This window comes from Xenopus laevis, chromosome 8L (assembly GCF_017654675.1).
Source record: "Xenopus laevis strain J_2021 chromosome 8L, Xenopus_laevis_v10.1, whole genome shotgun sequence".
Lineage (NCBI taxonomy): Eukaryota > Metazoa > Chordata > Amphibia > Anura > Pipidae > Xenopus > Xenopus laevis.
In genome coordinates this window covers 134974493-134997669 of record NC_054385.1, presented here as the reverse complement: position 1 = coordinate 134997669, position 23177 = coordinate 134974493, and the positions used below count along the sequence as shown (strand labels likewise).

The 23177-nt window shown below is 51.9% G+C and overlaps 1 protein-coding gene across 1 annotated transcript in view; it reads left to right on the top strand.

Moving 5' to 3' along the window:
* Positions 1-9868: 9868 nt before the first annotated feature.
* LOC108699167 (histone-lysine N-methyltransferase ASH1L) overlaps positions 9869-23177 on the top strand; it is a gene marked incomplete at its 5' end in the record, with an annotated part of 51556 nt that continues 38247 nt past the window's right edge. The window contains 4 exons of the mRNA XM_041574013.1: positions 9869-10114; positions 12312-15951; positions 19922-20011; positions 21344-21983. Coding sequence (XP_041429947.1) covers positions 9869-10114; positions 12312-15951; positions 19922-20011; positions 21344-21983 — 4616 coding nt within the window. The remainder of the gene's footprint in view (positions 10115-12311; positions 15952-19921; positions 20012-21343; positions 21984-23177) is intronic.

The window sequence follows — 23177 nt, the reverse complement described above, 5'->3', positions numbered from 1 at the left end:
CCTGGCCCTCTCATTGGCTGCCAGCAGGGGGAGTGCTACACACACTCGCATTACATCACTTGCCCTTTCTGCCCAGTTATTGGTCATGAGGAATGTGATCAGCAACTGCCGCCTGTAAGTGTCAGCCCATAGAATACAGTCACCCTGTGTTGCTAATAGCTATGGGGGTATATTATCTCTATGTTGTACTAATGACTTGTACTTACACTGACGGTCTCTATGTTGTACTACTGACTTGTACTTACACTGACGGTCTCTATGTTGTACTACTGACTTATACTTACACTGACGGTTTCTATGTTGTACTAATGACTTGTACTTACACTGACGGTCTCTATGTTGTACTAATGACTTGTACTTACACTGACGGTCTCTATGTTGTACTAATGACTTGTACTTACACTGACGCTCTCTATGTTGTACTACTGACTTGTACTTACACTGACGCTCTCTATGTTGTACTATTGACTTGTACTTACACTGACGCTCTCTATGTTGTTCTACTGACTTGTACTTACACTGACGGTCTCTGTTGTACTATTGACTTGTACTTACACTGACGGTCTCTATGTTGTACTATTGACTTGTACTTACACTGACGCTCTCTATGTTGTTCTACTGACTTGTACTTACACTGACGGTCTCTGTTGTACTATTGACTTGTACTTACACTGACGCTCTCTATGTTGTACTACTGACTTTGTACTTACACTGACGGTCTCTATGCTGTACTAATGACTTGTACTTACACTGACGGTCTCTGTACTATTGACTTGTACTTACACCGACGCTCTCTATGTTGTTCTACTGACTTGTACTTACACTGACGGTCTCTGTTGTACTATTGACTTGTACTTACACTGACGGTCTCTGTACTATTGACTTGTACTTACACTGACGCCCTCTATCTTTTACTACTGACTTATACTTACACTGACGCTCTCTATGTTGTTCTACTGACTTGTACTTACACTGACGGTCTCTATGTTGTTCTACTGACTTGTACTTACACTGACGGTCTCTGTACTATTGACTTGTACTTACACTGACGCCCTCTATCTTTTACTACTGACTTATACTTACACTGATGGTCTCTATGTTGTACTACTGACTTGTACTTACACTGACGGTCTCTATGTTGTACTACTGACTTGTACTTACACTGACGGTCTATGTTGTACTAATGACTTGTACTTACACTGACGCTCTCTATGTTGTTCTACTGACTTGTACTTACAGTGACGGTCTCTGTTGTACTATTGACTTGTACTTACACTGACGGTCTCTATGTTGTACTATTGACTTGTACTTACACTGACGCTCTCTATGTTGTTCTACTGACTTGTACTTACACTGACGGTCTCTGTTGTACTATTGACTTGTACTTACACTGAAGCTCTCTATGTTGTTCTACTGACTTGTACTTACACTGACGGTCTCTATGTTGTACTAATGACTTGTACTTACGCTGACGGTCTCTGTTGTACTATTGACTTGTACTTACACTGACGCCCTCTATCTTTTACTACTGACTTATACTTACACTGATGGTCTCTATGTTGTACTACTGACTTGTACTTACACTGACGGTCTATGTTGTACTATTGACTTGTACTTACACTGACGCTCTCTATGTTGTTCTACTGACTTGTACTTACACTGACGCTCTATGTTGTACTACTGACTTGTACTTACACTGACGGTCTATGTTGTACTATTGACTTGTACTTACACTGACGCTCTCTATGTTGTACTACTGACTTGTACTTACACTTATGCTCTATGTTGTACTACTGACTTGTACTTACACTGACGGTCTATGTTGTACTATTGACTTGTACTTACACTGACGCTCTCTATTGTTCTACTGACTTGTACTTACACTGACGCTCTCTATGCTGTACTAATGACTTGTACTTACACTGACGGTCTATGTTGTACTACTGACTTGTACTTACACTGACGGTCTCTCTTGTACTATTGACTTGTACTTACACTGACGCTCTCTATGCTGTACTAATGACTTGTACTTACACTGACGGTCTATGTTGTACTACTGACTTGTACTTACACTGACGGTCTCTCTTGTACTATTGACTTGTACTTACACTGACGCTCTCTATGTTGTACTAATGACTTGTACTTACACTGACGGTCCTCTGTTGTACTATTGACTTGTACTTACACTGACGGTCCTCTATGTTGTACTATTGACTTGTACTTACACTTACGCTCTATGTTGTACTACTGACTTGTACTTACACTGACGCCCTCTATCTTTTACTACTGACTTATACTTACACTGACGCTCTCTATGTTGTTCTACTGACTTGTACTTACACTGACGGTCTCTATGTTGTTCTACTGACTTGTACTTACACTGACGGTCTCTGTTGTACTATTGACTTGTACTTACACTGACGGTCTCTGTACTATTGACTTGTACTTACACTGACGCCCTCTATCTTTTACTACTGACTTATACTTACACTGACGCTCTCTATGTTGTTCTACTGACTTGTACTTACACTGACGGTCTCTATGTTGTACTAATGACTTGTACTTACACTGACGGTCTCTGTACTATTGACTTGTACTTACACTGACGCCCTCTATCTTTTACTACTGACTTATACTTACACTGACGCTCTCTATGTTGTTCTACTGACTTGTACTTACACTGACGCTCTATGTTGTACTACTGACTTGTACTTACACTGACGGTCTCTGTTGTACTAATGACTTGTACTTACACTGACGGTTTCTATGTTGTACTATTGACTTGTACTTACACTGACGGTCTCTATGTTGTACTATGACTTGTACTTACACTGACGGTCTCTATGTACTATTGACTTGTACTTACACTGACGGTCTCTGTTGTACTATTGACTTGTACTTACACTGACGCTCTCTATGTTGTACTATGACTTGTACTTACACTGACGCTCTCTATGTTGTACTAATGACTTGTACTTACACTGACGCTCTCTATGTTCTACTGACTTGTACTTACACTGACGGTCTCTGTTGTACTATTGACTTGTACTTACACTGACGGTCTCTGTTGTACTATTGACTTGTACTTACACTGACGCTCTCTATGTTGTTCTACTGACTTGTACTTACACTGACGGTCTCTGTTGTACTATTGACTTGTACTTACACTGACGGTCTCTATGTTGTACTATTGACTTGTACTTACACTGACGCTCTCTATGTTGTTCTACTGACTTGTACTTACACTGACGGTCTCTGTTGTACTATTGACTTGTACTTACACTGACGCTCTCTATGTTGTACTACTGACTTGTACTTACACTGACGCTCTCTATGTTGTACTACTGACTTTGTACTTACACTGACGGTCTCTATGCTGTACTAATGACTTGTACTTACACTGACGGTCTCTGTTGTACTATTGACTTGTACTTACACCGACGCTCTCTATGTTGTTCTACTGACTTGTACTTACACTTACGCTCTATGTTGTACTACTGACTTGTACTTACACTGACGCCCTCTATCTTTTACTACTGACTTATACTTACACTGACGCTCTCTATGTTGTTCTACTGACTTGTACTTACACTGACGGTCTCTATGTTGTTCTACTGACTTGTACTTACACTGACGGTCTCTGTTGTACTATTGACTTGTACTTACACTGACGGTCTCTGTACTGTTGACTTGTACTTACACTGACACCCTCTATCTTTTACTACTGACTTATACTTACACTGACGCTCTCTATGTTGTTCTACTGACTTGTACTTACACTGACGGTCTCTATGTTGTACTAATGACTTGTACTTACACTGACGGTCTCTGTACTATTGACTTGTACTTACACTGACGCCCTCTATCTTTTACTACTGACTTATACTTACACTGACGCTCTATGTTGTACTACTGACTTGTACTTACACTGACGGTCTCTGTTGTACTAATGACTTGTACTTACACTGACGGTTTCTATGTTGTACTATTGACTTGTACTTACACTGACGGTCTCTATGTTGTACTATTGACTTGTACTTACACTGACGGTCTCTGTTGTACTATTGACTTGTACTTACACTGACGCTCTCTATGTTGTACTATTGACTTTGTACTTGACTATGAAATGTACTTACACTGACGCTCTCTATTAGTACTAATGACTTGTAACTTACACTGAGCTCTCTAGTTCTACTGACTTGTACTTACACTGACGTCTCTGTTGTACTATTGCCTTGTTACATGTACACTGACTGGTCTCTATGTTCTTACTATTGACTTGTACTTACACTGAACGCCTCTCTATGATTGTATCTACTGGACTTGTACCTTACACTGACGGTCTCTGTGGTACTATTGACCTTGTACTACACTGACAGGTTCATGTTGTACTAATTGACTTGGTTACTACACTGACGCTCCTCTATGTTGTTCTACTGACTTTAGCTTACACTACGGGTCTCTGTGTGTTACTTAACTGACTTGTACTTACACTGACGCTCTCTCATGGTGTACTAACTTGACTTTGTACTACACTGGACGCCCCTCTATCTTTTTTACTACTGACTTATACTTACACTGACGGCTGCTCTATGTTTTCTACTGACCTTATTTACTTACACTTGACGCCCTCTATCTTTTACTACTGACTTATTACTTACACTGACGCTCTCTGTTTTTCTACTGACTTGTACTTACCACTGACTGTCTCTATGTTGTTCTACTGACTTGTACTTACACTTTCGGTCTCTGTTGTACTATATGTACTTGTGACTTACACTGGACGCGTCCATGTACTATTGAACTTTGCTACTTACACTGACGCCCTCTATCTTTACTACTGACTCTATACTTTACACTGACGCTCATCTATGTTGTTCTACTGACTTGTCTTACACTGACGGCTCTCTTATGTTGTACTAATGACTTGTACTACATGACGGTTCTGTTACATTGAGCTTGTACTTACACTTGACTGCCCTCTATCTTATTACTACTGACTTTATACTTACACTGACGCTCTATTTGTATGCTACTACTGACTATGTACTTACACTGACTGGTCTTATTTTTTACTTATTGACTATGTACTTACACTGACGCTCATCTATGTTTACTACTGACTTTGTACTCTACCCACTTACGCCTTCTATGTTGTACTTACGGACTTGTTACTTACACGCGGTCTTTATGCTTGTACTATTGACTTGTACTTTACCACTACGCTCTCTATGTTGTTCTACTGACTTGTACTTACACTGACGCTCTCAATTGCATGTACGTAATGATTGTGACTTGACCACTGACGTTTCTATGTGGTACTACTGACTTGTACTTACACTGACGTTCTCTTGTACTATTGACTTGTACTTACACTGACGCCTCTCTATGCCTTTACTAATGACTTGTACTTACACTCTCTATGTTGTACTTATTGACTTGCTACTGTACACTGACGGTGCTCTGTTGTACTAATGACTTGTACTTACACTGACGGTCTCTATGTTTACTATTGAACTTTTACTTACGTCTTCTATGTTTACTATTGACTTTAACTTACCACGACGTCTCTGTTGTACTAATGACTGTGTACTTACACACGGTTCTCTATGTTTTATGTTGTACTATTGACTGTGTACTTACACTGGCGGTCTCTATGTTGTACTATTGACTTGTACTTACACTGACGCTCTCTATGTTGTACTATTGACTTGTACTTACACTGACGGTCTCTATGTTGTACTAATGACTTGTACTTACACTTACGCTCTATGTTGTACTACTGACTTGTACTTACACTGACGCTCTCTATGTTGTTCTACTGACTTGTAGTTACACTGACAGTCTCTATGTTGTACTAATGAGTTGTACTTACACTGACGGTCTCTATGTTGTACTATTGACTTGTACTTACACTGACGCTCTCTATGTTGTACTTACACTTACGCTCTATGTTGTACTACTGACTTGTACTTACACTGACGGTCTCTGTTGTACTATTGACTATGCTACTTACGCACTGACGCTCTCCTATGTTGTTCTACTGACTTTGTACTTACACTGACGGTCTCTATGGTGTGTACTACTGACTGTTTACTACCACTGACGGTCTCTATGTTGTATAATGACTTGTTACTTACACTGACGCCCTCTATCTTTTACTACTGACTTATACTATACACTGATGGTCTCTATGTTGTTACTATTGACTTGTACTTACACTGACGGGTCTATGTCTGTACTATGACTTGTACTTACACTGACGGGTCCTGTAATGTACTAATGAACTTGTACTTACACTGACGTCCTATGTTGTGTACTATTGACTTGTACTTACGGTCTCTATGTTGTGACTATTGACTGTGTACTTACACTGACGGTCTCTTTGTTACAATGACTTGACTTACACTGTATCCCGGTTTCTATGTTGTACTATTCGACTTGTAGCCTTACCTACTGCCTCTCTATGTTGTTACTATTGACTTGTACTTACACTGACGTCTCTATTACTTATGACTTGTACTTTACACTGACGGTCTCTATTACTATGACTTGTACTATACACTGCGCTCTCTAGTGTACTAATACTTGTCTTACACTGACGCGCTCTATGTTTACTAAATGACTTGTACTTACACTGACGCTCTCCTATGTCTACTGATCTTTACTTACACTGACGGTTTCTATGTTTACTATTGAGCTTTACTTACACTGACGGTCTCTATGTGTGTACTAAATGACTTTTACTTACACTGACGCTCTCTATGTATGTACTACTGACTTTTACTTACATCTGACGTCTCTATGTCTTACTAATGACTTGTACTACACTGACGGTCTCTTATGTGTTTATAAGACTTGTACTTTACACTGAGCAGCTCTGGTGTTGCCAGAGGGGATCTGGAAACCTACTCTAGTGCTGTCGCATGCTTCCCCCCCATGGCCTGGCTCTCGGACCCCCCAGTTCCGAGGGAAGTTCCTTTGGATGGATCATAGGGATTCGCATATGTTAGAAGTGGCCCCTTAATAAGGAGTGTCTGTGGAAAAATCCCAGCAGGAGGACGCCCCCCAGAGTCGAGTAGCAGCCAGTCGAGGGGGGGGGGGGGGGGGGGGGGGGGGGGGGGGGGGGGCGGAGGGGGGGGGGGGGGGGGGGGGGGGGCGGGGGCGGGGGGGGGGGGGGGGGCGGGGGGGGGGGGGGGGGGGGGGGGGGGGGGGGGGTGGGGGGGGGAGGGGGGGGGCGGTGGGGGGGGGGGGGGGCGGGGGGGGGGGGGGGGGGGGGGGGGAGGCGGGGGGGGGGGGGGGGGGGGGGGGGTGGGGGGGGGGGGGGGGGGGGGGGGGGGGGGGGGGGGGGGGGGGGGGGGGGGGGGGGGGGGGGGGGGGGGGGGGGGCGGGGGGGGGGGGGGGGGGGCGGGGGGGGGGGGGGGGGGGGGGGGGGGGGGGGGGGGGAGGGGGGGGGGGGGGGGGGGGGGGGGGGGGGGGGGGGGGGGGGGGGGGGGGGGGGGGGGGGGGGGGGGGGGGGGGGGGGGGGGGGGGGGGGGGGGGGGGGGGGGGGGGGGGGGGGGGGGGCGGGGGGGGGGGGGGGGGGGGGGGGGGGGGGGGGGGGGGGGGGGGGGGGGAGGGGGGGGGGGGGGGGGGGGGGGGGGGGGGGGGGGGGGGGGGGGGCTGGGGGGGGGGGGGGGGGGGGGGGGGGGGGGGGGGGGGGGGGGGGGGGGGGGGGGGGGGGGGGGGGGCGGGGGGGGGGGGGGGGGGGGGGGGGGGGGGGGGGAGGGGGGGGGGGGGCGGGGCGGCGGGGAGGGGGGGGGGGGGCGGGGCGGGCGCGGGGGCGGGGGGGGGGGGGGGGGGGGGGGGGGGGGGGGGGGGGGGGGGGGGGGGGGGGGGTGGGGGGGGGGGGGGGGGGGGGGGGGGGGGGGGGGGGGGGGGGGGGGGGGGGGGGGGGAGGGGGGGGGGGGGGGGGGGGCGGGGGGGGTGGGGGGGGGGGGGGGGGGGGGGGGGGGGGGGGGGGGGGGGGGGGGGGGGGGGGGGGGGGGGGGGGGGGGGGGGGGGGGGGGGGGGGGGGGGGGGGGGGGGGGGGGTGGGGGGGGGGGGGGGGGGGGGGGGGGGGGCGGGGGGGGGGGGGGGGGGGGGTGGGGGGGGGGGGGGGGGGGGGGGGGGGGGGGGGGGGTGGGGGGGGGGGGGGGGGGGGGGGGGGGGGGGGGGGGGGGGGGGGGGGGGGGGGGGGGGGGGGGGGGGGGGGGGGGGGGGGGGGGGGGGGGGGGGGGGGGGGGGGGGGGGGGGGGGGGGGGGGGGGGGGAGGGGGGGGGGGTCGGGGAGGGGGGGGGGGGAGGGGGGGGGGGATGACGGGGGGGGGGTGGGGGGGCGGGGGTGGGGGGGGGGGGAGGGTGGGGGGGTGGGTGGGGGGGGGGGGTGGGGGGGCGGGGGGGGGGGGGGGGGGGTGGGGGGGGGGGGGGGGGGGGGGGGGGGGGGGGGGGGCTGGGGGGGGGGGCGGGGGGGGGGGTGGGGGGGGGGGTGGGGGGGTGGGGGGGGGGGGGGGGGGGGGGGGGGGGGGGGGCGGGGGGGGGGGGGGGTGGGGGGGGGGGGACAGCTGGGGTGGGGCGGGGGGGGGGGGGGGGGGGGGGGGCGGGGGGGGGGGGGGGGGGGGGGGGTGGGGGGGAGGGGGGGGGGGGGGGGGGCGGGGGGGGCGGAGGGGGGGGGGGGGGGGGGGGGGGGGGGGGGGGGGGGGGGGAGGGGCGGGGGGGGGGGGGGGGGGGGGGGGTGGGGGGGGGGGAGGGGAGGCGGGGTGGGGGGGGGGGCGGGGGGGGGGGGGCGAGGGGCGGGGGGGGGGGGCGGGGGGGCGGGGGGGGGGGGGGTGGGGGGGGGCGGGTGGGGGGGTGGGGGGGGTGGGGGGGGGGGGGGGGGGGGCGGGGGGGGGGGGGGGGGGGGGGGGGGGGCGGGGGGGGGGTGGGGGGGGGGGGGGGGGGGGGGGGGGGGGGGGGGGGGGGGGGGGGGGGGGGGGGGGGAGGGGGCGGGGGGGTGGTGGGGTGGGGGAGGGGGGGGGCGGGGGGGGGGGGTGGGGGGGGGGGGGGGGGGGGGGGGGGGGGGGGGGGGGGGCGGGGGGGGGGGGGGGGGGGGGGTCGGAGGGGGGGGGGGTGGGGGGGCTGGGGGGGGGGGGGGGGGGGTGGGGGGGGGGGGGGGGGGGGGGGGGGGGGGGGGGGGGGGGTGGGGGGGGGGGGGGGCGAGGGGGGGGGGGGGGGGGGGGGGGCGGTTGGGGGGGGTGGGGGGGGGGGGGGGGGGGGGGGGGGGGGGGGGGGGGGGGGGGGGGGGGGGGGGGGGGGGGGGGGGGGGGGGGGGGGGGGGGGGGGGGGGGGGGGGGGGGGGGGGGGGGGGGGGGGGGGGGGGGGGGGGGGGGGGGGGGGGGGGGGGGGGGGGGGGGGGGGGGGGGGGGGGGGGGGGGGGGGGGGGGGGGGGGGGGGGGGGGGGGGGGGGGGGGGGGGGGGGGGGGGGGGGGGGGGGGGGGTGGGGGGGGGGGGGGGGGGGGGGGGGGGGGGGGGGGGGGGGGGGGGGGGGGGGGGGGGGGGGGGGGGGGGGGGGGGGGGGGGGTGGGGGGGGGGGGGGGGGGGGGGGGGGGGGGGGGGGGGGGGGGGGGGGGGGGGTGGGGGGGGGGGGGGGGGGGGGGGGGGGGGGGGGGGGGGGGGGGGGGGGGGAGGGGGGGGGGGGGGGGGGGGGGGGGGGGGGGGGGGGGGGGGGCGGGGGGGGGGGGGGGGGGGGGGGTGGGGGGGGGGGGGGGGGGGCGGGGGGGGGGGGGGGGGGGGGGGGGGGGGGGGGGGGGGGGGGGGGGGGGGGGGGGGGGGGGGGGGGGGGGGGGGGGGGGGGGGGGGGGGGGGGGGGGGGGGCACAGCTCTGCCCAGGAGAGGGCACTGACCCCCAGCACTTCTCCGTCACTCAGAGTGTTTTTTCTGAGGGGCATTTTAAGGTGAAAATTGGACTTCAAGCCAAAAGGACTAAAAAGCCCCCAAAAAACCTGGAGAATTACGTCTGCCGCCCGGCCATAAAGACGAGCAATAAATCCACCCGCAAACTGCCCCCCAAGGCCGGCAACATACCGGAGGGCAAACGGGATGGCCCCCCCCCTAAACAGGTAGGTGGCATGGGCCTTGCTGTCTGTCTGGGCTCCTCTGTATGACTGTGTGTGACGGATGGACTGGGGACAGCTGGAAAGTTTCATGTTTATGTGATATACCAGGACGATTTCAGGGGGGAAATGAAGTGCAGTTTGGGGGGCAGAGTAGTGGCGGATTATAGTTACTATGGGGGGTAGCAGAGTAGTGATATACCATGGGGATTGGGGGGGGGTGGAGTTCAGTTTGGGGGTAGAATATTGGGGGATATAGTTACTGGGGGTTTAGCAGAGTAGTGATATACCAGGAGGATTTGAGGGAGAAATGGAGTGCAGTTTGGGGGCAAAGTAGTGGTGGATATAGTTACTATGGGGGGCTAGGAGAGTAGTGATATATCAGTAGGATTTTGGGGCAGAGTATTGGGGGATATAGTCTTTATGGAAGGCTATGGGAGTAGAGCTGTACCAGGAGGATGTTTGGGGGTGCTGTCCCCCAGGGGTGCATGAGAGCTGGTGATTGCCAGGCTGTGCTGCACATGGGTATTTTTAGCGGTGATGGAGAAACATGATGCAATTGGCTGGATCCTTTTGCATCCTCTGCTTGTTTCCATGGAGACTAGTGACCTAATTTGGTGGCAGAAGTTTTGTGCTGCTTTCATTGGGCGTGGGATAGTCAGGGCAGGTACAGGGAATCAGAGGGGCTGCCCCATTCCCAGGTCCTGTAGGGTTAAACAAAGGGTAAGTAACGCTGTGTGGCCCCTGTTTCTGGGAGAATAGCACAGATGCAAGGGCCACGGGGATTCAGCCAGTGGGACAAGGGTGTTGGGGGCCACACTGTTTTGCTCATACTGCCTGTGGATCTGTTCTTTGTGTTGGGTCACACTGCTCTATTACTGCCCCAAAACTGTGCAACTTGTGCACCATCAGCAGTATTTATCCACAATTTACCTCCTCCAGGGGCTGGATGGGATCATTAACTAGTAACTACTCCTTTGAAAACAACCCATCTGCACCCAAACTTGAGTGTGGGGGGGTATAGGGAGCAGGAGGGGAAGAGTAATGAGTATGTGGGGGTATAGGGAGCAGGAGGGGCACAGTAATGAGTATGAGGGGGGTATAGTGAGCAGGAGGGCACAGTAATGAGTATGAGGGGGGTATAGTGAGCAGGAGGGCACAGTAATGAGTATGAGGGGGGTATAGGAAGCAGGAGGGGCAGAGTAATGAGTATGTGGGGGGGTATAGGGAGCAGGAGGGGCACAGTAATGAGTATGAGGGGGGTATAGGAAGCAGGAGGTGAAGAGTAATGAGTATGTGGGGGGTATAGGAAGCAGGAGGGGCGCCGTAATGAGTATGAGGGGGGTATAGGAAGCAGGAGGGGCAGAGTAATGAGTATGAGGGGGGTATAGGGAGCAGGAGGGGCAGAATAATGAGTATGTGGGGGGTATAGGGAGCAGGAGGGGCAGAATAATGAGTATGTGGGGGGTATAGGGAGCAGGAGGGGCACAGTAATGAGTATAAGGGGAGTATAGAGAGAAGGAGGGGCAGTAAGATGAGAGCGGGAGTGAGTGGAGCTGACGTATGAAGGAGTAGTTGGCACACAGCCCAGACTCTCCATGGCAGCCGAGGCTATTATGCTAATTGAGCAGAAGCTCTGCATTCCACCATAGTGTGTTTTCCCTCTCAATCTCCCCCCTCTCTTCCCGTACATAAAGCAGGGGGCAGAACGCGTCAGATCTCTCCTCCTACCTCCAGGGGAGAACAAGGTGCCAAATGTATTTCCATAAATAAGTGGCATTGTGTAATCAGACCCTGGCCTATCAGTGCTTGGGATCTGTCCCACAACAAGTAACATTATCAGCCTGCTGCCATTTTGTCCTGCTGCTCAGCTGTCAGTTTAGCGCTCGGCTCATTGCTGGCTATTGCTAGTCCCGCGGGAGGTGTAACTGCTACAGTATGACATCTAATCATCAGCCTGCGCAGGAACAATTTCTCCATGATTGTCGCTGTACCCCCTCCCTCCTGCTTGCTGCTCACACGCCCCCCCCTATTATGCCTTTGTAGTGCGTAGCATGAAACTGCACTCCTTAGCAAGTGTGCCTGGGGGTGATGGGTGAGCCGTGGGATAGTCTCTAATTGCCCCTGCTACTATCTACTGGTTTATGTATATTCTATGGTACAATTCATCCCTAACCACTTGTTCCCCTCTCTCTTATTATAGGATCCAGCTGCAACTCCCAGGAAGCCCGAAGAGGATTCCCACATTAACTCTCCCGAGTTGGAATGTTTACATGCTAGCAAAGAGGAAGAGAGAGGCCCCATGTCTAACAACTCTTCACCCCCAGAAGCCCTCAGTCACCCCAATGCTTCCTCCAGGCCGGCACCCAGATCACTGGGGAACAGCTCAGCGAATAGCATGACTGAGAAGCTGGCCCAGCTCATAGCAACTTGCCCCCCTGCCAAGTCTTCCAAGAGCAGAGTGAAGAAGCAGCCAAACCCAGGCCCAAACGGTACCAAGGAGGTTGGTGCTAGATCAGCCCATGAGCCAGCCCTTGCTGCCCCCCAGAGTACAAAGCCTCCCAATGGCAATAGCATCAGTGCCGCCTGCTCAGCAGAAAAGCTAAAGGAGCTGCTGCCTGGCAAACAGGGGGGCGGTGGGGCATTGGAGAGGAACAGCCAGCGGCAGGAGGGACTGATGGAAAAGTTACCTGGCACCAGGAAAGAGCTTGGTGACACTACCTTGTCCCTCGGAGAGAAAGGACTTCCCCACTCAAACCCACAGGAGAAGATGCTTCCTGTATATTGCACTTCATTGGACTTCAGAATGGGAGGGGCATCAGATGCCTCCACAGCTAAGTCGCCATTTAGTGCGGTGGGTGAGGGAAACCTCCCGTCTCCAGCACCTGTGACCTCAGTCACCTCCGATAGGACCTTTCCTCACTCTCCCAATTCATTGCACTTAAACCCAGTCTCAGTGGAATGTACTGACCAGCCAACTGACAAAAGTCCCTTTGCCTCAGACAATGTACCTGGGCCCCGAGGCCACCGAGCTGCTCATCACAGTCTGGAGTCGGACTTGTTTAAAAGTGCCCACAGCGAGACGAGTAGAAGTCATTTGCCTTCTGGCCTCTGTATCCCACAGAATGAGCCCAGCAGCCATAAGTCCGACCCTTCTGTCGTTAGCTTTGCCACTTTACTTAGGAAACAGCGGCAACTGAAGATCAGCAGCATGGCGGCACCAGCAGAGAGGCCCTTCAGCTCTTCACCAGTCTCAAGTCCCATTCATCAGGCCAAAATGAAAGTGAAAAAACCCAAATGGATGAAGGTTGTGACTAAAAGCGCTGGTCAGTCTGCAAAGTTATGTGCTGACCCAGGAGCTGAGCAGGAGAGTCTTGCCATAAGGGGGGCACCGTTACTAGCACATACAACCAAAATCAGTTCTTTCCCCAAGGCTAACCACAAACTCTATGATTCCCGTAGGACCTACTCCTCGTTGTACAACCCTAGAGATCAGAAATCCAGGGAGAAATCCAGAAGCAAGGACATGCTGCATTTAGATGCATCCCCCAAAAGAACCCTAACAATTCCCGCTTCCAAAGTGATCTCCTCCCAGTCAAAAGAAGAGCAAGGGCCCCCCGTCCTGCAGCCCGAGGTGGAGATACCGCCCTCTCACCAAACTGGACAGCTGGTTCCTAAGAAGCGAGGCAGGCCCAGGAGACAGCTAGCTCCACCGCTACTGAGGCCTCCCCCTGGACTTTCCACTCTTGGTGAATCTGTCCGTGTGGAGGAAGCAGATGCTGGGCACCACAACAATATGGATCCGTTCAGAGAGGAGTCTCACGGGGCAAGTGACCAGGGCTCGGAATCGGCCAGGAGACCGCTCAGTAAAGGTAACGGGCAGCTCTTCAAAACAATCATCAGAAAGATCAATAAAATGAAGAGCATAAAGAGAAGAAAGCTCGTGAGCCAGATTCTGTCCGGCAGCTCAGAACACGGCACTAGGGTCCAGCCCAAGCTGCAAGGTTCTGTCTCAAGCCTCGCAGCCACTTTCAGCTCTAAATTAGGGCAGCAAATAAATGTCAGCAAGAAAGGAACTATTTACATAGGAAAGAGAAGGGGTAGGAAGCCAAAGGCTCAGCTCGAGTGCCTCCTAGCAAAGAACTCTTCTTGCCCCCCTGTTTTGGAAAGTCCAGGACAACAATTGGCCAGTCCCACCCCACTGCCTCCTGCAGCCTCATGTCCTGAGGTTCTCCCGTCTCCTGTCAGCTCCCATTTATCTGCTACAAGCGGAGCCCTGAGTCCAGTTAGTAGTGATGCCAGCTTTGTGGAACCGAGCTCCTACTTGCACTCACGCCACAGCTCAGCTCTCCAAACACTGGCCATGAGAAAAGCTTCCAAAGATGCCCGGCAGCTGTCTCCCCCTACCTTGCTGCCCAACTCTCCGGCCCATATCAGCGAGCTGTCCTCGTTAAAAGAGGCCACGCCTTCTCCAATTAGTGAATCTCACAGTGACGAGACCATCCCGAGTGACAGCGGCATTGGAACGGATAACAACAGCACGTCGGACCGGGCAGAGAAGTTGTTTGGGCAGCAGCAGCAGCAGAAGAGGAGGAGGCACTTGTTTGAGCACATGCCCCTGATGCCCGTAGAAGCCTCTGTGCTGCTGAGCACTCTGAAGGAGAAACATAAGCACAAATGCAAGCACCGGGATTTCCTCACTTATGACAAACAGAAAAGACAAAAGAGGAAAAGGAAAAAGAAGTACCCCCAGCTGCGCACTCATCAGGATCCCGACTTCCTGGCCGAGCTGGAGGAGCTCATCAGCCGTCTGAGCGAGATCAACATCACCCACAGGACTCACCATTTCATCCCCCGGGATCTCTTGCCCACCATTTTCCGCCTCAACTTCAACAATTTCTACAGTCACCCCACGTTCCCTTTGGAACCGTTGCACTACATCCGTAAACCTAATTTAAAGAAGAAGAGGGGCCGGCCTCCGAAACTGCGGGATACCATTGCCGAAATGCCCTTTATGCACAGCCTCGGCTTCTACCCTTCCTATGGAATGCCTTATTCTCCTTCCCCCCTCACGCCCCCTCCTATTGGTCTAAGTTATTATGGAAGGTACCCGCCCACAATCTATCCTCCTCCCCCCTCTGCCTCATTTACTACCCCATTGCCCCCTCCCTCGTACATGCACACAGGCCACTTGCTCCTCAACCCTGGCAAGTATCATAAGAAGAAACATAAGTTCCTTAGCAGCAGCAGGACTCCTCTCTTTCCCATGAGCACTTACCCTAGTGTTCCTGCAGAAATGGCATACAGCTGGATGTTTGAGCACAAGCACCGGCACCGGCACAAACATCGCGAGCACCGACTGCCCGACCAGCTCTCCATTGATCCCTCTTCCAGGTCTGTTCTGGAGTCGCTAAAGCGGTACAGGTCTGTTAGCGACCGGTACAAACATAAAGACAAACACAGGTGCCATCTTGCTTGCTCACACCTGTCCCCGTCCCAGGGGTTATTGGGCAGAGATGAACGTTGGGCACGGAGAGATTCCCCAGACAGACGCTCCCTTTCCCTGGGGCTGCAGAGCCCCTTACATATAGACTGTTCCGACAGCTCTCCGGGACTCTCTCTCGGAGGATTCACCCCCAGCTCAGAGCCAGTGAGCAGTGATGAGCACACCAATCTCTTTACAAGTGCAATAGGCAACTGCCGGACTGGTGGCCCCATGAGCGGAGGTGTCGGACGCAAGACGCTTAGCGAAAACTCACCCTTTTTTATGGAGAGCACTTTAAGCAGATCTCTGAGAAAAGAGCAACAGCCACCCAGTGACAAAATACCTCCGGCTCTGTCAGGTAAGAATGTTATGGGCACAGGCTTGCAGCGCTGGGGGGGGCCAGGTGTAGGGCAAGGCTGTTCCAGTACAGCTCAACCAAACACGTTCCTCTTCTACAATGTATCACTTTGGTGCAGCATAATAGACATTTTCTGTACAGCACCTTATAGTGTAAAAATGCCTTTATTCAAGTTTTCATGGCAGAATCTGGTCAGCAATGTTTCAGGCCTTAGTGTGGCCTTTTATCAAGCTCACTTAACACTGGTTAGATTAGCTCTTTTATAGACACAATTTCACCACCTACTGGCTACAAATCGACATAGAGTTACAAATATACTCATTAAGTATTGATACAATTTTGTTACAATGTCATAAAGTTCACACAAAACTTCTTGACTGTACAAATTACAATCGCAGCACTAATTCAAACATATATCTGAAAGACATAATAATTCAAATCAATTAAAACCAAATATTTAACGAAAAATAGCTTGAAGATGGTATTGGCATCCATATTGGTTAAATCTGACATAGGGGGCAGGAGAGAGATTCAAACCACTTTGTGTCCTGTCAGAAATGGAACTTTTCCTTGTTCGGAGCACAACTGCTGCTCTAATTGTCAGAAAGGGGATGTAGTACATCATCCACACAAGGGCACCCCTATACAAATATGGGGTTTTTATACATGTGCATCAAGTTGTGTCGTATAGATCATAAAATTATATGTGGGACAGACAACATGTCCCGTTAGAGAACGTGAGAGAGAACATAAATCAGCAATTAGAACAAGCGGTTGCACACCATTTTATAGAAACCGCCCATGGATACACCAATTAAAATATCAAGGGGTGGATCATGTGCCTACTCTTAGGCGAGGGGGGGACTGAGTAAAAATATTACTGAGGAAAGAGGCAATTTGGATAAGAAGATTAGAGACACTTGGCCCACAAGGGTTAAACAGAGAATACCATCTTCAAGCTATTTTTCGTTAAATATTTGGTCTTTAATTGATTTTAATTATTATGTCTTTCAGATGTTTGAATCAGTGTATCAATACTCCAGATAATGACCTTAATGAGTATATTTGTTACTCTATGTCAATTTGTAGCCAGTAGGTGGTGAAATTGTGTCTATAAAAGAGCTAATCTAACCAGTGTTAAGTGAGCTTGATAAAAGGCCACACTAAGGCCTGAAACGTTGCTGCCCAGATTCTGCCATGAAAACTTGAATAAAAGCATTTTTACACTATAAGGTGCTGTACAGAAATGTCTATTACGCTGTTCCTGATGGAGGATGGACCACTGATGGAACGTACTGTATGTTTAAGATTGGGGGAAATTTATGAGCTGACTCTGAAGTGTTTGTAGTCACTTTGGTGCATGCATCACTATCAGTCGCTCTGCATCTCTTCATAAGCAATAAGAAATAAACCTGCACTTGGTTCATGATGGGTGCTGGAATTTTGGACCCTGCGGCAGCGTTGCATTGGGGTTCACAGCAGCTCTGCTCCTCTGCATTGGGGTTCACAGCAGCTTTTGTTAAGTTCACAGCAGGCCAGTTAAGATTGATGTGCAGCTGGTTAAAACCATATCTCTGGGAAAAGAAAAGTGGTGCACACGTTTGTCTGTTGCCACTCCTAATACTACTGAGTGTGATGCACATGGAGTGCTGTCTTTTTGTGTTTATTGTCCCCCCCCCCATTCCCCTGCTCTGATTGCAGAAAAAAGGGGCTGAGTGGTGCAGCACTGTTACTGTCAGCACCTGAAATGCAACTGTTGGAATAAAGTGCAAACACGGAGACTGCATTGTCTCCCAAGTGGAATCACATAGAGTCAGATAGAAACACTGGACCAATGGGATTTTTTTTAATCTTGCTGGAGCAATCCCATTGGTTATCTTACTAACCCAATGCCACGTGACCCTAGTAAAGGGATTGGTTATCTTACTAACCCAATGCCACGTGACCCTAGTAAAGGGGTTCCTTGTTGCTTTGGACTGTGCCTGAAATATGTGCTGTACTGTTAATAAAGTGGCCTTACCCAGCATCCTCTCTTTAGCATGTAGAGTTTCTAGACATAAGATTGCCAGACCTTTCCGTTAAACACATTCCATGTAGAATACATTTGCTACATGGCTGATAAGCAGTTGGCTCCTCGGGCACAAATATGTAATATGTATATATGATGCCAGTGTAATTGTGCCCAGGTTTGCCAGCTTAATACTGACCTTACTGTGCAGGCACTCTGCCACTCAAACTGGGGCTTGTCAGGGTGCCTATAAAAGAGATGCTGCAGGGTTACATTCAGATATGTGCTGCAGCTCCGCTGAAAGGGTTCTGGCTCCTGTATAAATATCTGTGCCGCCTGCGATTCTCTCGAGTCACTCACTTGTCATTCAGCCAATCTCCCCAGCCCAGATCATATCTGTAGCTCTGCCCAATGGGAAGGGATCCTCTGCATATTGTAACATAGTATCATAGTAACATAGTAACATAGTAAGTAAGGTTGAAAAAAGACACACGTCCATCAAGTTCAACCTTTTAGTTATTTTTTTAATCTGCCTAAGTGCTAGTTGATCCAGAGGAAGGCAAAAAAAAACCATCTGAAGCCTCTCCAAATTGCCTCAAATGGTCCCATTTCCAAATGGCAATGGGACCAGTCCCTGGATCAACTTGTACTATGAGCTGTCTCCCATATCCCTGTATTCCCTCACTTGCTAAACACCATCCAACCCCTTCTTATACCTATCTAATGTATCAGCCTGTACCCCTGATTCACTTCCCAGCTCTCCCTGTAACACCTCTTTCCCTCCTCTAATCTCATTGGCTCTCTCCTGTCTGCTGGGAGGAACTACTGGTGAATAAAGCATCCGACCCTTCCTTGTACCTATCTAATGTATCAGCCTGTACCACTGATTCACTTCCCAGCTCTCCCTGTAACACCCCTTTCCCTCCTCTAATCTCATTGGCTCCCTCCTGTCTGCTGGGAGGAGCTACTGGTGAATAAAGCATCCGACCCTTCCTTGTACCTATCTAATGTATCAGCCTGTACCCCTGATTCACTTCCCAGCTCTCCCTGTAACACCCCTTTCCCTCCTCTAATCTCATTGGCTCTCTCCTGTCTGCTGGGAGGAACTACTGGTGAATAAAGCATCCGACCCTTCCTTGTACCTATCTAATGTATCAGCCTGTACCATTGATTCACTTCCCAGCTCTCCCTGTAACACCCCTTTCCCTCCTCTAATCTCATTGGCTCCCTCCTGTCTGCTGGGAGGAGCTACTGGTGAATAAAGCATCCGACCCTTCCTTGTACCTATCTAATGTATCAGCCTGTACCACTGATTCACTTCCCAGCTCTCCCTGTAACACCCCTTTCCCTCCTCTAATCTCATTGGCTCCCTCCTGTCTGCTGGGAGGAGCTACTGGTGAATAAAGCATCCGACCCTTCCTTGTACCTATCTAATGTATCAGCCTGTACCACTGATTCACTTCCCAGCTCTCCCTGTAACACCCCTTTCCCTCCTCTAATCTCATTGGCTCCCTCCTGTCTGCTGGGAGGAGCTACTGGTGAATAAAGCATCCGACCCTTCCTTGTACCTATCTAATGTATCAGCCTGTACCATTGATTCACTTCCCAGCTCTCCCTGTAACACCCCTTTCCCTCCTCTAATCTCATTGGCTCCCTCCTGTCTGCTGGGAGGAGCTATTGGTGAATAAAGCATCCGACCCTTCCTTATACCTATCTAATGTATCAGCCTGTACCACTGATTCAAGGAGAGCTCCCTGTACCTGTAGCTCTGCCCAATGGGAAGGTCCCCTCTGCATATTGTATCTGTAACTCTGCCCAATGGGAAAGAATCCTCTGCATATTGTATCTGTAGCTCTGCCCAATGGGAAGGGATCCTCTGCCTTGGTGCTGCTAGGTTATACATTAATAGACTTGTTATTATGGGGAGTGCTATACTGATGACATTTTTTGCTTCTCTTCCAGCATCCCAGGAGAGGAGCCTGAGGCAGTCGGACAGATCGAGCTGTAGCCCCCCCCGGAGAAGGACTGTGTCAGAGAGCCCATCCCCTGCATGTAAGTCACCCCAATCTGTGTTCCCCAATCTCTTTGTGTTCAGCTGACTGACGGCAAAGCATTGCACCCATTATATTCAAGTATAGGGCAGCACAGTAGTAATTCAGTAGTTCGATTCAAAGTAATCTCAGATCGTGAGGGAGCTCTTTACTCTGGTACGGTGATAGCCAGAGCAATACCAAACACAAATGTACCCAGCTACAGGCAATACTCAATGGAATGGTCGTTTCTGCAGTATAGAGTCATGATTTTATTATAAATCAGTGTTGGACTATAGAGTCGGCAGTCATGAGCCCTGAGTACCTAAGTACATCTTTAAGTTACTCTGTGCCGTTTACCTTGAGAGGTGGGAGAGCGTAGGGGCTTATTGAACCAAGGGCAAATTGTATGGCTTGACGGGAGGTGGGCAAGAGTGGAGGAAGGGGCTAATTAAAGAACCTGGTGGGATGTAGGTAAGAGTAGACTAAGGGGCTATTTGAAGAACTTTGTGGGAGGTGGGTAAGAGAAGAGTAAGGGCTAATTGAGGAACTTGGTGGGACGTAGGTAAGATTATAGTAAGGGGCTAATTGAAGAACTTTGTGGGAGGTGGGTAAGAGTAGAGTAAGGGGCTAATTGAGAAACTTGGTGGGAGGTGGGTAAGAGGATAGTAAGGGGCAAATTAAAGAACTTGGTGGGACGTAGGTAAGATTATAGTAAGGGGCTAATTGAGGAACTTGGGAGGTGGGTAAGAGTAGAGTAAGGGGCTAATTGAGGAACTTGGTGGGACGTAGGTAAGATTATAGTAAGGGGCTAATTGAAGAACTTGGTGGGAGATGAGTAAGAGTAGAGTAAGGAGCTAATTGAAGAACTTGGTGGGAGGTGGGTAAGAGTAGAGTAAGGAGCTAAGAATTTGGTGGGAGGTGGGCAAGTGTAAGGGGCTAATTGTATGGCTTGGTGGAAGGTGGGTATAGGCCCGGACAGACAATCTGTGGGTTCTGGCAAATGCTGCTAATGAGGGGCTGCTATAAGGTGCCATAGAAAGTCGCTATTTAGTGGGCTGGTGGGGGCTGTTTGTAGCTGATATGCCAGGGCTTATTTTAATTCTCAATCCAGACCTGGGTGGGGAAGAGTAAAGTAGAGGCTTGTAGTATCTTGATGGTTGAATAGATCATGTGACATACAGGTGTTTATATAAGGTTCAGGCTGTTACTGGCGTGTGTGCATATGGCCACACATATATAACAAGACTAACGTGTATAGTTCATTAGTATGAGGAGTGGGTGGGGCATGAGCTGCAGGTACATCACGTATATGAGTGTATCACATGTCGGGCTTTTTACCCCCTAATTGCAGTGATGGGAGGCGGGGCACGAGCTACGAGGATGGGTTCCTTGGTGGACGACTCTGTGGAGCCTTTACTTCAGCGAGTTGCACATAGTGAGAAGGCAGACCCCATAGACAAGACTGGAGAAGCCGTTCTCATTGCCGGGGCCCCAACCTCTAACAGCTCCTCTAGGGGCCACAGCAGGGACAGAATCCAGGAGAAGCGCATTCCAACTGCAGATTGGCCCCTGGATGGCCCAGGGACAGAGTCCAGGCAGCAGCTGAAGCGCAGCATGGTGGAGGCCATACACAAACAGGCCAGGAGAATGTACAACTATAACAAGATCCTCACCAGCAAGAAGAACTTGGACCATGTCAATAAGATTCTAAAGGCCAAGAAACTGCAGAGACAGTCCCGGACGGGTAATAACTTTGTTAAGAGGAGGCCGGGGAGACCTCGCAAATACCCTCTGGATTCCCTGCTGGCTGCTCCGCTGCCCCCCAGCATGAGCACCGACACTGTCACGGACGTCATTGAAGCTGTGGTGCAGAGTGTCAGCCTTGGGGACGAGCAGAGAAAGGCATGGAAGAGAAAGCACTTGGCACTGGACAAACAAGTGAGAAAAAGACCAAAATCCCTGTTTGAGGAGGATCGGGAGAGTAACACCAGGTCAGTACCAGCCTCTACTGATTGGCTGCTGCCCCTCATTATACTCTGACTGGGTGCCCCTCATTCTGGGTGCTGCTCCTTCATGAAAAAAGAGCAAAGTCCATTAACCCCTCCAAACCCCACCAGTGCCAATACACACACTATACAGCGCACACACACAAACACACACACTATATCCCAATTTCCTATGGTATCTGTCTAATGATTTACACAGCTTGTTACCCACACATCCCCCCAAATCCTTCTCAATTAGGAATTACACCCTGGCAGTGATGTGTATCAGCAATCAGTTGTGCTGTATAGTGTATATATTGTGTGTGTGTGTGTGCTGTATAGTGTGTGTATATATATATATATATTCGGCTATCACTCTTAGCCTTTATCAAAGTGCTTGATACAAACAATCCAAAACCATGTGGCGGGAAAAGGAGGTGTAGTGACGTCATAGTAGGAGGGGGTGCACAAAAGAAATTCACGTTAAATAAAAGGTAGTTGCAGTTAAGTGGAAAAAGTAGTAGCCAAATAACTAGTACATCAATATTGGATGTTTGTACACAATGTGGCAAGTACGCCGTTGGAATAACAGAAAATGTTATCACTAAGTTTCACACAGAAAAAGATTAGCGACATCAGCACGTATTAAAGCCATTGTTGCTTGGGAATCAGCAGGGTAAGTGAAAAGGATCAGAACTAGTTAAAAACAACCGATGAAGCTTAGTGCTGTTTAGGTTCAGAGGCGGTAACATGAAGGTTCCTATTTGTAGAACTGCAGAAATTGTAACTGTCACTGCCTTACAGTACGTTCCACTGTCGGGACATCAATCTTTTCAACAGGGGGAACCAGAGTCTGTTGTCCTTCCTGTATTATTGTAAAAGAACAAACTTACACTCGCACACCCTGGCCGTCCAGAAACAAACGAATCCCAGGTGCTCGATGATAGAGGAATTGGGCAACCTCAAAAGCAACGTAGACACAGAACACACCGGCACAGCATGGGTGTTACTAGCAGGTATAACCTTGCTCGTTTATTGCGGATGCAACGTTTCGGGGCGTGACCCCTTTCTCCTTCCTGTATTACCCGTGTGGACTGTTGTAGTCAGACATGGGCCGTGACTGGACCCAAGCGAGGCGAGATGTGTAAACTTCCAGTATGGCCAATAGATGGCGCCAATATGTCCCTAGTAGTGATGTGC